The sequence below is a fragment of the Sorex fumeus genome, unplaced genomic scaffold (genome assembly GCF_029834395.1).
Source record: "Sorex fumeus unplaced genomic scaffold, SorFum_2.1 ptg000009l, whole genome shotgun sequence".
Taxonomy (NCBI): domain Eukaryota; kingdom Metazoa; phylum Chordata; class Mammalia; order Eulipotyphla; family Soricidae; genus Sorex; species Sorex fumeus.
The window spans coordinates 19,435,116-19,451,259 of NW_026606066.1; the positions used below are offsets into that span (position 1 = coordinate 19,435,116).

Here is a 16,144-nt window from a genome sequence, read left to right on the forward strand (position 1 = left end):
CAGTCTCTCCTACTGGAAACACACAAAAAATGAATTTTTAAAAAAGATAAATCCTGGGGTCAGAGAGGGAGTACATAGTCTGTTTGCCTTGCATGTAGCCAACCTGGGTTTAATCCCTTGAACTTTACATGGTCCAGCGAGCTCCACCAGGAATAATCCCTGGATATGAGTTGGGGGTGAGCCTTGAGCACTGTTGAGTGGGTACCATTACCCCCCCAAATACTCCATAAAAACTCTAATTTATGTGACAAAATGAAATAAAATTCCTGGGGCAGTTAGAATGGAAACCTAGCATACAACCAACCTAGATTTGATTATCGACAGGGGCCCCTAACCATTGCCAGGTGCAGCCTCGGAGACCCCTGGTAACTGCAAGGTATAGGTCTGGCAGCCCCTAGATTTCTGGGATGGCTCAGGAAATCAATAGCACCTCAGAGCCCTGAGCAAGGTCACATCCTCAGGCCCTAGCACTGAACCACTTTGTCAAGAATTGTCAGGGGTTTCCCCCAACTCTCAGCACTGTTTGAGAGCACCCCATAAGAAATTCAATTCTTCTACATTCTTAGTATGCTAAATTGGGGAGTCTAATAGACAATAAATTTAAAACAGCTATTATGCAGGTAATCAATGAAATACATCAAATAAGCATCAACAAAGAGCAAAACATCAATGAAATAAGAAAGTAAATGTAGGAACAGAGGGAGATCATTCTCCAGAGAGATTAAAGATATTAAATAAGTTCAATCAGAGATGAGGAATTTTAAAAACATTATGAATGAAGTGAAAATCTATGGAAAGTATAACAAGGAGGCTCATTCTATAGATAAATAATAAATGAAATTGAAGATAATTTCCACTAATGACTCAAATGGATTAGGAGAAATAAATGTTAAAAGAACCAAAGAAACCCCTATGGCATTTAAAAAAAGGATAATGGAAATACCATAATGCAGCAAGGGAATAGAGCACCTATTTAAAGAAATTATACTTGAGATCTTAGCAAACCAAAAGAAACAAAAATTAGACATAGAAGTTTAGGGAATATATATATATAATATGCAGATTTCTAAATCTACCTATATCAAGACACAATATTATTAAATTATTAATGAATATAAAAGAAAATATTATTAAAGTCTACTCAGGAAAAACAAATGGGCACTATACAAAGACAAAGTGATCAAGACATTGCCACATTTCTTAGAGGAAAGTCTCCAGGCTAGGTGTGGAATGGCATGCTCATGATTCTAAAAAACTCCAGCCAAAAATAAACTATCCTATAAAATTATTAGGAATGGGCTTTAAAGGCAGATTGAGCTTGGTCGAAATTCTAGCTTTATCACGAAATGGATGCTGTATGTTGAAATATTCACTGCTTTTCTGATTTTCTGTTTTCTTGTTTAAGATGAGGATTACTTATGTGTCATCTGCACAATTATTGTGAAGATACATGATCAGGCATATAAACATCTTTTGAAGAAGGGGTTAAGTAACATGTCTCTAGCATTATTTCTATTGATCTAAACTATTTTAAGCCTACATTTTAAGCCTAATCATTACCAAAACATAATTTGAACACGTTTTAAGTGGGTAGCACTGCACTGCACTGTCCTCTGGTTGTTCATGGATTTGATCGAGTGGGCCCAGTAACATTATGAGACTTGTTGTTACTGTGTTTGGCATATTGAATATGTCATGGGTAGCTTGCCAGGCTTTGCCTGGGCAGGCAAGATACTCTCGGTAGCTTGCCAGGATGGAGGAATCAAACTTGGGTCGGCCGCGTGCCAGGCAAATGCCCTACCCACTGTGCTATTGCTCTAGCACTTAAAGTGGGTAGCACTGTAGCACTGTCCTCCCATTATTTATCAATTTGCTCAAGTGGGCCCAATAAGGTCTTTATTGCGAAACTTGTTACTATGTTTGGCATATCGATGTATCACTGGTAGTTTGCCAGGCTTTGCTGTGTGGGCGAGACACTCTTGGTAGCTTGCAGGATTCTCAGAGAGGGGTAGAGGAACTGAACATGGGTTAGTAGTGTGCAAGGCAAATGACCTACCCACTGTACTATCGCTCCAGCCCTTTTTGAATATATAGAACATTTTTTGAACATTTAGAACATATAGAACATTATAGAAATCGCTTTTTCTGGGTCCACATCTGTCTTCAGTATAATAATGGATTTAATTATAAGGATTGGTTATTTGGATGTGATAACAATTGAAAGTGTTGAAATGAAGGGTTGATTAAACCAACAAAGTCCTGGATTAAATGTATAGGGTTGCAGTTCCCCCTTTATTCTGACTCCAGGCACAGTTTTCAGGATAAGGTTCTGCTAGCTCAACACAGCTAATTTCTACACTATCCTCTTTGGTTAAAGTATGTCAAGTTGGTGTTCACACACTCATATTAATACTTCAATATAGGCAAATGTGTTCACTACTTCATTCATGGTTATTTCCATTTAAAGATTATGCCCCTGACAATAAATGCTATTTATGTATGCAAGCTGTTATCCCTGGACAGACAACTACATTTTCCATATCCTACAGTTTATGGTCAAGGACTGGGCGAGAGGTCAAGGAGTTGAATCGCTTTGCCCAGCCGAGGGTATCCCCTGAGCTACTGGGTGTGGTCCAATCCCACATTCCAAAGCTCTCTGGTAAAGCAGTTTGAGGGGGGGACCATGAACAGAGCAAGCTGTCTGAGGTTCAGGTCAGGCACTGGTCAGCCTTCTGCAGTATCAATGCTCGTGATCCATGTGATCCTGAGATCCCCCTGAAGTGGATCCTCACACCCCATAAATGAAGAAGGAATGGAGAGGTCGGGACACTTGTACAGAATCACACAGCCGTACATGAAAATGCTGGCATCTGAAAACTCAGCCGATTTGGCTTCTGAACTTGTGTCTCTTAACCATCGTACAATCCTTTAAAAATGCATCTACTGTTGAAAGACCAAAAACAAACAAGTCGGAATCTTTTTGTGTGCACATCAAAGTAGCTCCTTTCAAAGGCTGTCTGTCATCCACATGGCTCTGAGTCCAACATGTTTGTGGGCCTCCCCTTTCAAAATGAATGGCAGAATCTTTGACCTCATCTACTCTGCACCCAGCACTAGACGCAGGAGTCATAGTCCAGGAGGTAGGGCATTAGCACATGACATTAGTGCACAATGGACCTGCGTTTGGTCCCTGATATCCCCTATGATTCCCCTAAATAACACACGGAGTAAATCCTGAGCATGGATGGGTGTGGCCTCCAAATAAAACAAACAAACAAAACAATAAACCAGCACTAGAAGGTCAGCTCAAATGTCCAGATATAATATAATAGAAATCAAAGTAAGAATTTCTGTAATGTAGACCATGTTTAATGCACAAAAAATTTCTTATGAATAAACTTTCATTTATGTTATATTTTAAACAAACCACTTTACTAACGAAGGCTAGTATTACAAAGATCCTCCTCTGGTGAAAATGCAAATAAGATTGAGGCCATATTTATTTTGTAAAGGATACAACTTTGACTTAGCTGTCTAAGTTGGAACTTTGTCCTTCTGATAAATGAAACTGATCTAAACTAATACTTGAGCATAATCAAAGCATTTACATGTTTTTTTCCCTGAACTTATCATGATTGTTACTCTGAACTTGTCATGATTGTTTTTCTGAACTTGTCATTAAACTCAACACTTCTGATTGTTTCAATAATTAATTGTTATTCAACATCTCTGATTTTACTCAACATGTCATGATTGTTTTCCTGAATGTGTCATGATTGTTACTCAACATTTCCATAAAGAATAATCTACCATTAAGACATTTTCATTTGGAGTCTAGAACAAGGAGTACAGAAGGTAATATATCAGGTAGTACTTACAAAAGGCTGACCCAGGATCAATCCTCTACACCCCATATGGTCCCCTGAGCAGACCCAGGAGTGATGCCTGAGTGCAAAGCCAGGAGTAATGAAATATGGCCTCAAAACAAAAACAAAAACAAAAAACATAAAAAGGAATTTCATTTGACAAGTGATTCTTACCTCGAAAATAAAATGGGTTACCAGTTTTATTGTGCAGGCTTCCAGTTTCATTTTCTTTAGGCCACCGTAAACATTTATGTGTAAGTTTACCCATGAAGAATTCCATCCCAATTATAGAAAATACTTGCAGAAAGAGCAGATTTAAGATAATAACAACACTAAGTTTCCTCACACATTTGATCAGGATCTTTACAAAAGACTTAATACCTGAAAAGAAAAATAAGTTGTTTTGATTTTTAAAAACTTTTTCTAAAGTAGAATTAATAAAATGTTTTCCATGGAAAATGTATTTTTTATATAAACCAATAGATTTTTGTTAATAATAGAGTTAATCATTATTTAGATAATAAATAAAAACCCAAACTAATTTTACAAATACAAGATTTTATATTTATTATTTGTGTATATATGTGTGCAGCTAAACCAGTGGTAAATTAATAAAGTTCTTTCTGTTTTTTGCTTGTTTGTTTGTTTTTGGGCCACATCTGGCTAAACTCAGGGGTTACTCCTGACTTTGAACTAAAGAATTACTTCTGGCAATGCTCAGGAGACTATATAGGATATAGGTGTGGAACACGGGTTAGTTGTGTACAAGGCAAATGGTCTACCTGTGGAACTATCACTATGGCCCTAAAACAATAAAGTTTTATTTTAATAAGCAGTTTTCTTTACTATTACTTTCACATTTTTATTAATTCAATTTTAAAAGCTAAAATATGAATATTTTAATGATATGAAAAAATACTTATGTAACAAAATTCACTCTTAAGGAGAGCTTTAAGTACATTAATTTTTGTAATTAATAAATATAGTTGGTCAATTCAGACAACATAGAAAATAGAAAAAAATGCTCTTAATAAATTAAACTGTTGACTTTCATTCCTCCTCCCTCCTTCCTTTCCATTTTTTCCTCCCTGTTTTATTCTGGTATATGTTTATATTTGATGTTCTATTAACTGCTCATTTAAACGGGGGAGATGATACTAGTTCTGTGACACTGACCAAATTCTAAACATTTTATGCCTCAATTTTGTTGTCTAAAATACAGATAATAGTGTCTAACTCAAACAGAATAAGAAACTAGACTTTAGACTTACTCTTCTAACCCATGGTTTCTCTTGAACATGTTTCTTGTTTACTTGTCTGTTTCTTCGCTTGCCTTTTTCCACTCTGGAGAAGCCTGTGTTCTCTATAGAACATGTATTTCTCCCATTCTTTCCCCTCACATCTTTCTAAATAAGTTTTATTAATACTTTCTTGTTACACACACACACACACACACACACACACACACACACACACACACCATTCAGAAATTAGAATCTAAATTTTTTTTCTTTTTGGGTCACACCCAGCAGTGCTCAGGGATTACTTCTGGCTTTGCACTCAGGAATTACTCCTGGCAGTGCTCAGGGGACATGTGGGATGGTGAGAATTGAACTCAGGTCAGCCGCATGCAAGGTAAACACCCTACCCTCTGTACCATTGCTCCAGTCCCTAGAATTTAATTTTTAATGACCTTTTCAATGTCTCTCTTTCTTGTGTCTTATAGAATAGAGTTTAAATAAAGTTACTTCTGAGATTAAGAAAATGTGACACGTTGGGGCTGGAGAGATAATATAGGGTACGGTGCTTGCCTTGTATACAACCAACCCAAGATTCTATTCCTACCATCTCATATGGTCCCCTGAGCTCTGTCAGAAATAATTCCTGAGTGCAGAGCCAGGAGTATCCACTGATCCACTGAACATTGATGGGTGTGGCCCCAAACCCCAAAATGAAAGAAAATATGACATGTAGATTAAATATACAGCTATAATACAAAGAAAAAACCTACTAATAGCAATAAAAAAGCAGCTTTAAATTGGGAAAAGATGTTTGCATTATATAGCTACACCTATAAGCCTATATCTATGTATAGATAGTGCATGTGCAGTTAATAGTTTTATTTAGAAAAATGTAAAGTCAGAAAGGGAGAAGACAGAATAAGAAATATTGCAGCAGAAAATCTTCTAATATGTGCATTCTGTGTTATCTTAAAGCTTTACAGGAATAAGAAACCTCAAATAGTTACAAAGACATGAACACAGTGAGTGGATGGGCCCAGTTGAGCATGTCTGACCTTATTTATAGTTGGCATTGTCATGCATGAAGTAATGAAAGGAGATCTGTGCTGCCAAACTCATCCAAGTTAACTTTCATTTTAATGTTTGAGTTACCAGATTCTTAAAAATACAGTTTGCATCAATACAATGCTTTCTAAAGCACAAAATGTATTTCTCATTCAAAAATGACCCACAGATGTTTTTGCTGAAAACTTCTAATTTATAATATTTGCACTGCTTATCTACCCACTATGAGCAATGATTTGAAATTCACTCTTTGTTGATTTAACTTCAGACTTCATTGGGATTAATTTTTTAAGTTAAATCTTCCCACTGTTGAATATTTTATTTAGCAGATAAACAGGAAAAATGTACATGTAAAATTTTAGATCACTTATATGATTAAGGAAATTGATTTTTGTACAGCATGAATGTGGAATTACTTTTATTCATACGGCAGACTTTAGATCCCACAGATGAAAGTAGCCTGAGGATCCTAGTATTAGTATTTATCATACTTGCTTCTGAGTTTACAGATCCAAGTATTTCATAATCATTGTAACCCACAGCACCTTCCTCCTGCCAAAAATTCTCTCAGTGGAATTAGTTTTTATTATTCCTTTTAGCGTTAACAAGGTTGGTGATTTCTGTGGGTTATCTTCGGGAATGGGAGCTCTTAGCTCTCAACTTTAGTCAACTGGTCAAAGTTCTACCTTATTCAACCTAACCTCCTTGAGTTCTGTGGCATGTGGGATGTATCTTCTTCAAGAATTCAGAACAAAGTAGATTTTATTATTTTATACTACTTTGTTCAGTTTATCTGGTTTCCTAAAGCAATAAGGAAAAGAAATCAAATATATATTTAGACCACTATATTAAAAGTCTAAGGAAATTTTTATAAGTTTATATTTAATATATAAGATTGATAATAAAACTAGAAACTATATTTTAATTTCTCTTTAAATTGTGTTGCCATGAGAACTGAGTGCATTTCAAATCAAAAGTGAAATGCTGTATTTTTCTCATATTTTCTGGAATGACTAAAATATATTTGAATTTCAGATAATTCATTGATTTCAAAGGAGAACTTTGTTCAATTTAATATATCTTCAAACAATAATGGCTGTTGAAATTAATCAAAAAAGTACATAAAACTAAATGAACAAAATAAAACCAATTGTCACTTCTTACCTTGATTTAAAGGAATGATTTTCAAAATTCTCAAATTTCTCAAAACTATAAACACTGTAAAGAATCCTTGAAATGAATATATTGCTAGTCTGTGAAATAAAATAAAAATTATTTACAAATCATATTAAGTCTATAATATAAATTTCTGGCTCTTTATATTCTTAAGAACTTACTTTTAAAACTATCAAATATTTCCCCTAAGTATGATAAAATTTTTAATTATTTTTAATTTATACTATACTCACAAGTATTTTATCAAATATTTCCCCTAAGTATGATAAAATTTTTAATTATTTTTAATTTATACTATACTCACAAGTATTTTATTAAGATAAAATATGAAAAATACATAGATTAAACAAATAAATAGCCTTTATTTTAGCTATTTAAGCTCCAGGTGATGGTGATTTTGTCAAAAGCAATCATGGCGATGACCAAAAATGATGGCGATTACAGTATAGGAAGTGTACATAGGAGTTAAGTGTTCAGACTCTGCCCCCTCTGCCAGTGTGGTAGTCCTGTACTATTTATTAACGATGTGGCATAGATCAATTATTTCATCATTCTTTTCTCAGTTCTCTAGTGAGGTGGAGATAATACTTACCAATTCTGAGGTTTTGCAGGAATTAAATAATTTGATTTATTTTAAATGAATAAATTATTAACAGACCCATTTAGGACTTCATAGGTATAGATTAACAATAATAATAGAAACCATATTATAGAAGTCTTAATGATAATAATTTCAAAACATTAACTAATATTTTTATTATTTAATATGGCAATTATTATGCACTTTATGAGGAATCTTTTTTAAAAAAGAGATTGAAAGGCAGTACATAAAATACTACTTTAAACAGTAGCTTAATGCCAGTGGTCATTTGCTAGCTCATAAAAATTACATATGAAATAGAAATTTTGAACAATAACTATAAATTCTTAAAATTTAACACAACACTTGCGTGTGTTTGTGTGTGTGTTTAAAATGCTTTACTCTTACATCTACTATATTTATTGGTTTTAGAAGAGTGGAGAAAGAATAAAATATGCTAGAAGTCTCTCCTAAGTCTTTAGTATATTTTCTGTTCTTTTTAAGTAATTATTTTTAAATAAAAAACTCAAGCTATATATTTTTGTAGGCAGCAGAAAATAGAAATTCTACTTTCATTTTTATAGTATATGTTTGAAAACAAGTTCAGTCAGTACTTGCTGCCTTATAGAACTACCACTTTAAATTGTTTAAATCTTATTTGAAGTATAATGGCTTAAAGAAAACTGTCATTCTCAATGTTTCTTCAAAAGTACCTTATATTAAGAAAGTTATTAAATATTTGTGGCTTAAAAAAATACTTACTCAAGGAAAGTTATGATGAAATCAAGCCAGTTCCATGGATCACCAAAGAAATAGAATGATCCTACCCCCACGCCTCTTGCAGAGAGTTTTATAATTATTTCAAATGTGTAAATTCCAAGCAAAGTAGTTCTGCAAAAATTTTTTATACAAATTTTTATCTGGATAATAACACACTGTTAACTGAAATACAATATATTTGATAACCTAATAACCAACCAACTAGAGAGCAATTTAAAAAAGCTTTTGTCTTTTGACAAATAAGATAGGGTTTTGTTAGGCCTTTAGGATGGGCATATCTTATGGCACTAACCACAAAATTTGATGAACTTTTTTTTTCAAAAAGTGCTAACCAAGAAACCAGATATATATATATATATATATATAATATATATATTATAGTGGATAAGGTGCTTGCTTTGCATGCAGCTTTCTGTGTTCTAATCCAGCACCATGTGGTTCTCCATACCTGCAGGAGTGATACCTTAACACTGAATCTAGAGTAAGACTTAAACATCTGGGTGTGGCCCAAAAAAGGTAAACAGAGGAAGGAAGGAAGGAAGGAAGGAAGGAAGGAAGGAAGGAAGGAAGGAAGGAAGGAAGGAAAGGGGAAGGGAAGGAAGGAGGGAGGGAGGGAGGGAGGAAAAGAGGGAAGTAATTTTGTTTGCATATACAATCACTTTTATGGTGATTCAGTATTATATTCATTAAGTATTTATTATGAAATGTGAGGAATAGTACAGTGGGTATGGCACTTGCCTTGCACACAGCTGACCTAGGTTTATTCTCCTATGCCAAATATGATCCCCCAGCACAGTCAGGAGTGATCCCCAAGTAGACAGGAGATATCCCTAGGTACAGCTGAGTGTGGCCATATAGCAAAATAAATAAACAAAACATAAAATAAAATATTGCCTTGCAGGAAGTCATAGACATAAAAACCATTTACATTATGCTTATTTGGCATATTGGAAAATAGTGTCATTAATAATCCAAATACAAATAATGAAAGGGGAAAATTGTTAAAAGGGATTGACACATATTCATATGCATATTTGTCATCATTTGGTAAATCATAATTATAGAAAACATAAAATGTATAGCGTGAACATTGCATATAAATACACTCATTGAGGTAGAGGAGATGGCACAGTGAATTAGGCAACCCATTTTCATGAAAAGGGTCCTGGTTTAATTGCAGGCCCTGCATATCAAGCATCGTACAGTGAAGCCTGGAGACCCCTGAGCACCACTAGGTGTGGCCCAGGTGGTCCCCAGTACCACTGAGACTAAATAGCACTGCATTCTTGGGGTCTTTTTTATTTGTTTGGGGGCCACACTTAGTAATGCTTAGGGCAAACTCCTGACTGCGCTCAGGCATCACTCTCAGTGGACTCAGAGGAACCTTGGTGCTTTGCTTTAACCATCTTGTCCAGCTTGCTGAGTGGTGCTCTAAATATTGAGGACCCTAAGCACTGCTTGGAGCCCCATAAAATGTACATATACATACATAAATATACATATATAAATAATAAATACACATATGTAAATATTAAAAGATAGTGTCATAATATGTAATATAAAGTTCTGTGTTATAATATGGGCTGGAGCAATAGCACAGCGGTAAGACATTTGCCTTACAAGCGGCCAACATGGCTGACCTGAGTTCGATTCCTCCGCCCCTCTTGGAAAGCTCGGCAAGCTACCGAGAGTATCTCGCCCGCACGGCAGAGCCTGGCAAGCTCCCCATGATGTATTCGATATGCCAGACACAGTAACAACAAAGTCTCCAATGGAGACGGTACTGGGCCTGCTCGAGCAAATCGGTGAACAATGGGAGGACCATGACCGTGACCGTGACCGTGTTATAATACATTAAATATAGTTCTGTAAGAGATTATAAATGACAAGTTTTAAAACTTACTGTAATGTTGATCCCCATTCTGGCAATGTAGTCATGGTCATAAAAGCACAGTCAATGAGGACGCTAATTAAAATGAACAGTCGAAATAATGTAGCATTTAGTCAAGGACTACTGTAGAATACATAATGTTGGAAATATGTTTCTATGTCTATATATACATATTACATTGCATGCTTTCTAAATTATCAAAAATAAATGTTCTTATCATTGGAAAACAATGAGGATAAAGATTAAACTTTTCAAATGTATTTTCAGAAAAACAATCTACACTACAATAGTATCTTAGGGTTGTGACTACTGAAAATAGTTTTGTTTTTTCCTTTGTAGACAGATATCACATTCTCTGCTAATTTATACCAACCATAGATACTATGCATGCTTCTTGATGATTTCTTCATACACCATAAATACCAGTGTGGTCAATGGGAACGGTTTCTTGTAGAGGATTTGTGTCAGCTTTAGCACAGATCTTATTGTCCAATGGATTCCCTATGGAAAAGCTATGGCAAAATAACTTGTCCTAAATCCATATTGTCTCAAGTGGTGTACAAACTACACCATGAAACATTCTCTAAAACAGATCTTGGTAGAAAGACTGTCACAACCACAATGACCTGTGCCTTAAAGCCTAATCATTCCAAAGCTAGTTGAAAATATTGTGATGCTTCCCTATTTTATGTTGAGGGACACCATCTCCAATTTTGGGGGAAGATAGGTTAACCCCAAACTGGAGCACTGGAAAACTAGTCTTTGCAAATACTGCAATTACCTTTTAAAAGCATAAACTATACTTAAATATTTTTTTTAAAAAATATCATTATTATTGTTGCTGTTGTTGATTTACTGTGCTACAGCTTGAACTCGGGACTTCACAGATGCAAGACAAATGCTTTTACACTGAGCTGCACTTCAGACCACTTAAGTTATCTTTTGACTAAAACTATGTCTCTATAAAACACTGCCTTGACAAAAAGTTTTGGTTTGGATGATTAGTTAGGTGTTGCTGAACCAACATTACAGTGTGAATGGGATGAAATCACTATTTCTGTGTTATTAGGGAAGGACAGAAAGTGTCATATACAGAAATGTTTCTGTAAAACAATATTTTCAAAATATGCAAATTTGTATATTTGTAGCACAGTGGTTAGGGCGTTTGCCTTGCACGAGGCCTACCCAGCCAACCCAGTTTCGATTCCTTTGCCCCTCTCAGAGAGTCCAGCAAGCTACCAAGTGTATTTCGCTTGCACAGCAAAGCCTGGCAAGCTACCCACGACATATTTGATATGCCAAACATAGTAACAAGTGTCACAATAGAGATGTTACTAAGCCCGCTTGAGCAAATCAATGAACAACAGAAAGACAGTGACAGTGACAGTAAAATATGAAACAGATTCTTGTTCCTTAAGTGTTAATTTTTAGTACTGACACGTGTACAGTAAATAAATACATATTTTAAATGATTTTTCAAATAGTAACAGTGCAGTTATAATTCAGATTTAAATAAAACCTAAAATAAGATGCCAATTTAAAAGAAACAAAGACTATCATAATACTTGAACAGATTAATTGCATTTAATTAGTATAGTCTAATGACAATAGAGAAGGATATGGATGTACCAATATCTTAATAGCTTTTTTTCTAAGTGAACTGAAAGGAGACAATGTGCACCAGGTGGCATTGAATCTGAAGATTGTTCTCTTTTTATTTAAAATCATGAAAATCTGTAAGAGGGAAAAATAAGTGAAATTAAAACTAAACAATATAATAACATCATTATGTAACATATTGCCAAAGATGATTTTAGTTATGAATTCTGACAGATATATTTGCTTTGCTTATATTCTGACATATTTTTATAGACTGAATCAAATGAAAAAATTTCCCACCCTATTTTAGAAATGGAAATTATAACTGTTTTTTTGGCCAATGTTCTAAGAAAGTCATTTGCCATATACCAATCCTGAAGTCTTTCTGAAGAAATAATCTAATTGGAAGAAAACAAATGACTTGTGGAGATTTATTAAATGAGATCAAATTGCAAAACAATGTTCAAAAGAGTTTAACTTTCTATCAGAGAAAATAAAATGTGGAATTATAGTAGCAAAACGAATATGAATCATTGAAATATTATGTTACTATTAATAGTTGTCCTTGTTTTAGGACATCACTTGTATGTATTTTACATTAACATATCTAAATCTTAAATTTATATATAGTAAAAGTAATATGTTGGGATAAAATGCAATGAAACAAATACTAATGATCATAAATACCTTAAAATGAGATATATACTATATTTGTTAATGTCCATAATATACATAAAAATATATTTTTATATATCTGTGTTTCTTTATACATACATCTACATAACTCTCATATGTATACATATCTATTTAAAAAATTCCCTTATTGTTTGCACAAAAATATATAGAAATATTAATATTATAATTTGCAGTATTTAATATATTGTATAGAGCAATATAATGCAGTATTTTATAACATGATAATATGATGAGCATATGCTACTATATACTATAGTGTTCTGTATATTTTTTTTATTCTGTATACGGAATAGACATCATAACTTGGTTTTTATATTACACAAACTGATAGCAATTAATTTTACATACAATATAGAAATACATATTCATAGATATTTTATCAATTATGTCCCAAATGGAAAGGAAGCTATGCCATGATTCCTCTCAATTAACTATTAACTGGGTAACAACCAGTTAACAAAATCTGGAAATTTAATTTGTATCATAGTTACTTTTTTCTCCATTTTGAATCCAAAAATAAATTTTGTGGGGTTAATAAAAATAGACTTGGTTAGTTAAAATGTGCTTTCTCTGTATAATATTTGGGGCAGGATGGTAATTTTGACAATGTTAATTCTTCCAATCCATAATGTGGGATACTTTTGCATTTTCTGATATACTCTTCTATTTCTTTCATAAGTAGTTCATAGTTTTCAAGGTACAGGCCTTTCAGCATCTTTTGTTGATTCCTAGGTATTTGATATTTTTGTACACTATTGTAATAAGATAGCATTAGTGGTGGTGGAGAATGGCACTGGTGGAGGGATGGGTACTCGATCATTGTATAACTGAAACCCAAGCACAAAAATTTGTAAGTCTACAACTGTACCTCATGGTGTTTCACTAATAAAAATTTAAAAAAATAAAAAAAATTCTCTTCTAGTTCAAAAAAAATGTGCTTTCTGTATATTTTCTAGATCGATCTCAAATGTCACACAAAATGTAATATAAGTGCAACTAGACAGTTTATATGCCTTGGGAAATAATGAATAAATCCAGATATAATAATTTTCTGTTAGTGTCTAAATGCTGAAAATAATTAATTTCAGAATAATTTCAATACTAATTTAAAGCTATTAAATTAAATATAGTTCCAAAATTCAGTACACAACTCTTCTTTAATAAGAGTATTTTTTTTTATTCATGGTGTTTTGCATTTGTTTTTTAGCGTTCTTGATTTGACTTTAATAACAAGTCTAGGTTATCCAGCACATTTTCACACAGATGAAAGAACTCAAACTCTGCTCTGTTAGAGTGACCTATAAGCTGCATCAATAGCTATAGGTTAAGTATTGCAAAAGTTACACGCTGAAACAACTGGAAAGATGACCCACATTTTCACTAAAATATTACCAAGATTTTACCAGTGTGTTATAACTTAGCTTATATAATGCACATGGAGGCTCTCAAATACTGGAGCTGTTATCCTTGATATGTGTGTGTGTGTGTGCATATACATATAAATGTATTCATGTATGTATTTCATTTCATCAATTTCCTAATACCAGTGAATGTTTTCCAATAGTATCAAACTAGATTTTGTCCACAATAGGCTTCTCTCTACCTATTTTGTTAGTAACACTATTCTTCCAGACTGAAAACTGTCATTTTACTCAGTATTCAGATCTCACTCTTCTGGAATTTGTATCTTCTTCAAGACATCCTATAATCTAGGCCTCTAGACTTGAGACTGGTCTACTCACTTCTGTATTAGCTTTCTGAATCTGTCTCTTCCAGACAATTTTAAGCATTTTACTTTACACAATTTGCAATACAATTGCAGGATTTGAGTTTTGTCAATGCCTTGTCTTTTTCCTATTTTAGAATTAATTCTTTTATTGACATCATAGAAGACCTTTTCTTTGTGTTGTTAAAATATTAAATGCTTTGTAAGTCATAATTTAATGACAATTTTTCTGATTTTATCTTTCCAAAAAGATCTCTGCCTTTCTTGAAACTAATTATTCTTATTTTTATCAGTCTGTTATTGTTCTTGAATTGTTGAAATATTTATTAGGAATTTCGATTCATTCTCTGGGTAGATGTGAATAAATGAATAAATGAAAACAATAAATAAAATATAGGTTGGCTTTGTTTACTTAAGTACTGTGTTAACTCAACAAGTTTGACATTTATAATTATTGTACATATCATAGAAATTTTAAATTATAGCTATTTTAAAACCTTAGGGAATCAATTGTCACGTTCCTATAAAACAGTCTTCATTAAAGCATATATTTTGAGTATAGACTCTTACAAAGTAGAGTAAACCCAAACAAATTAACCTACTAGGTAATCAATTCTGAGAAAATCTTGATATTTGTGTGATTCCTTATCCAATTTTATAGTTAAAACAGACATTTAATTTATCATTTGCTCTCTTTTCTTAAAAAGTAATTCTATTTCATCTACATATTTTTCATGATTGGAAAATAAAATAAAAATGCTGTGTGAATAAGTTCAATTAATATTTACTTTTTTATTCTTGTAGTATGGATCCACATCCTCCAAGGGTTCTGATATCATTTCTTGAAGAAGAGTTCCATAAACAAGTGGAAGCTTTTTTCCAACTTCCAAGTCAGCATTTGGCTTTAAATTTTCTTTGTGTTCTTCACCATGTTTTTTAGCAATATGCTGTTTAATCTGTTCAAGAGACTCTCTAGTAAAGGGCACAAGAGCCTTGGGTTCTGGAGAAGCCATTTTTAAATTTTCACCTGCAAGAAATGTATTTTCTTCAGTTTTATATAAAAATAAGTATATAAAGATGTAAATTATACAAATAAAGCCATATATATAACATAATAAATGCATTCTGAAACATTTGTGAAATTTTCTAGAAATTTGAGTTGAATAACTCATTCTGCTTCTTTTAGTCATCCATGAATCCTTTTTTTTTAAATTACAATATGTCTTTCATTTTTACCCTTGCAAGAAAAGAATTCTAAAGAACTACAGATTTTGGGGTGATAGATCCAGTTTATTCTCAGCTGTATTTAACTATTTACTAGGCCTTTCTTTCTCAAATCCAGTCTTTCAGTACCTCTTCTTACAATTCTGATTAATTTTCTTGACCTAATTATTCTTCCCAAAATTTAACTTTGCTATCTTTTATTTTTTAATTTATTTTTAAAAATTTTTAAATTTTATTGAATCACTGTGAGACAGTTACAAGCTTTCATGTTTGGGTTACAATCACACAATGATCAAACAC

General features: G+C 33.1%; 1 protein-coding gene across 3 annotated transcripts in view; it reads right to left on the bottom strand.

Moving 5' to 3' along the window:
* SCN7A (sodium voltage-gated channel alpha subunit 7) overlaps positions 1-16,144 on the bottom strand; it is a 97,995-nt gene that overhangs the window by 61,461 nt on the left and 20,390 nt on the right. For all 3 annotated transcript variants that reach the window (XM_056110338.1, XM_056110337.1, XM_056110336.1), the window contains exons 2-7: positions 15,409-15,647; positions 12,219-12,333; positions 10,612-10,699; positions 8,691-8,819; positions 7,337-7,425; positions 4,041-4,247 (exon numbers count right to left, since the gene is read on the bottom strand). In XM_056110338.1, coding sequence (XP_055966313.1) covers positions 4,041-4,247; positions 7,337-7,425; positions 8,691-8,819; positions 10,612-10,699; positions 12,219-12,333; positions 15,409-15,633 — 853 coding nt within the window. In that variant the 5' untranslated portion in view covers positions 15,634-15,647. The remainder of the gene's footprint in view (positions 1-4,040; positions 4,248-7,336; positions 7,426-8,690; positions 8,820-10,611; positions 10,700-12,218; positions 12,334-15,408; positions 15,648-16,144) is intronic.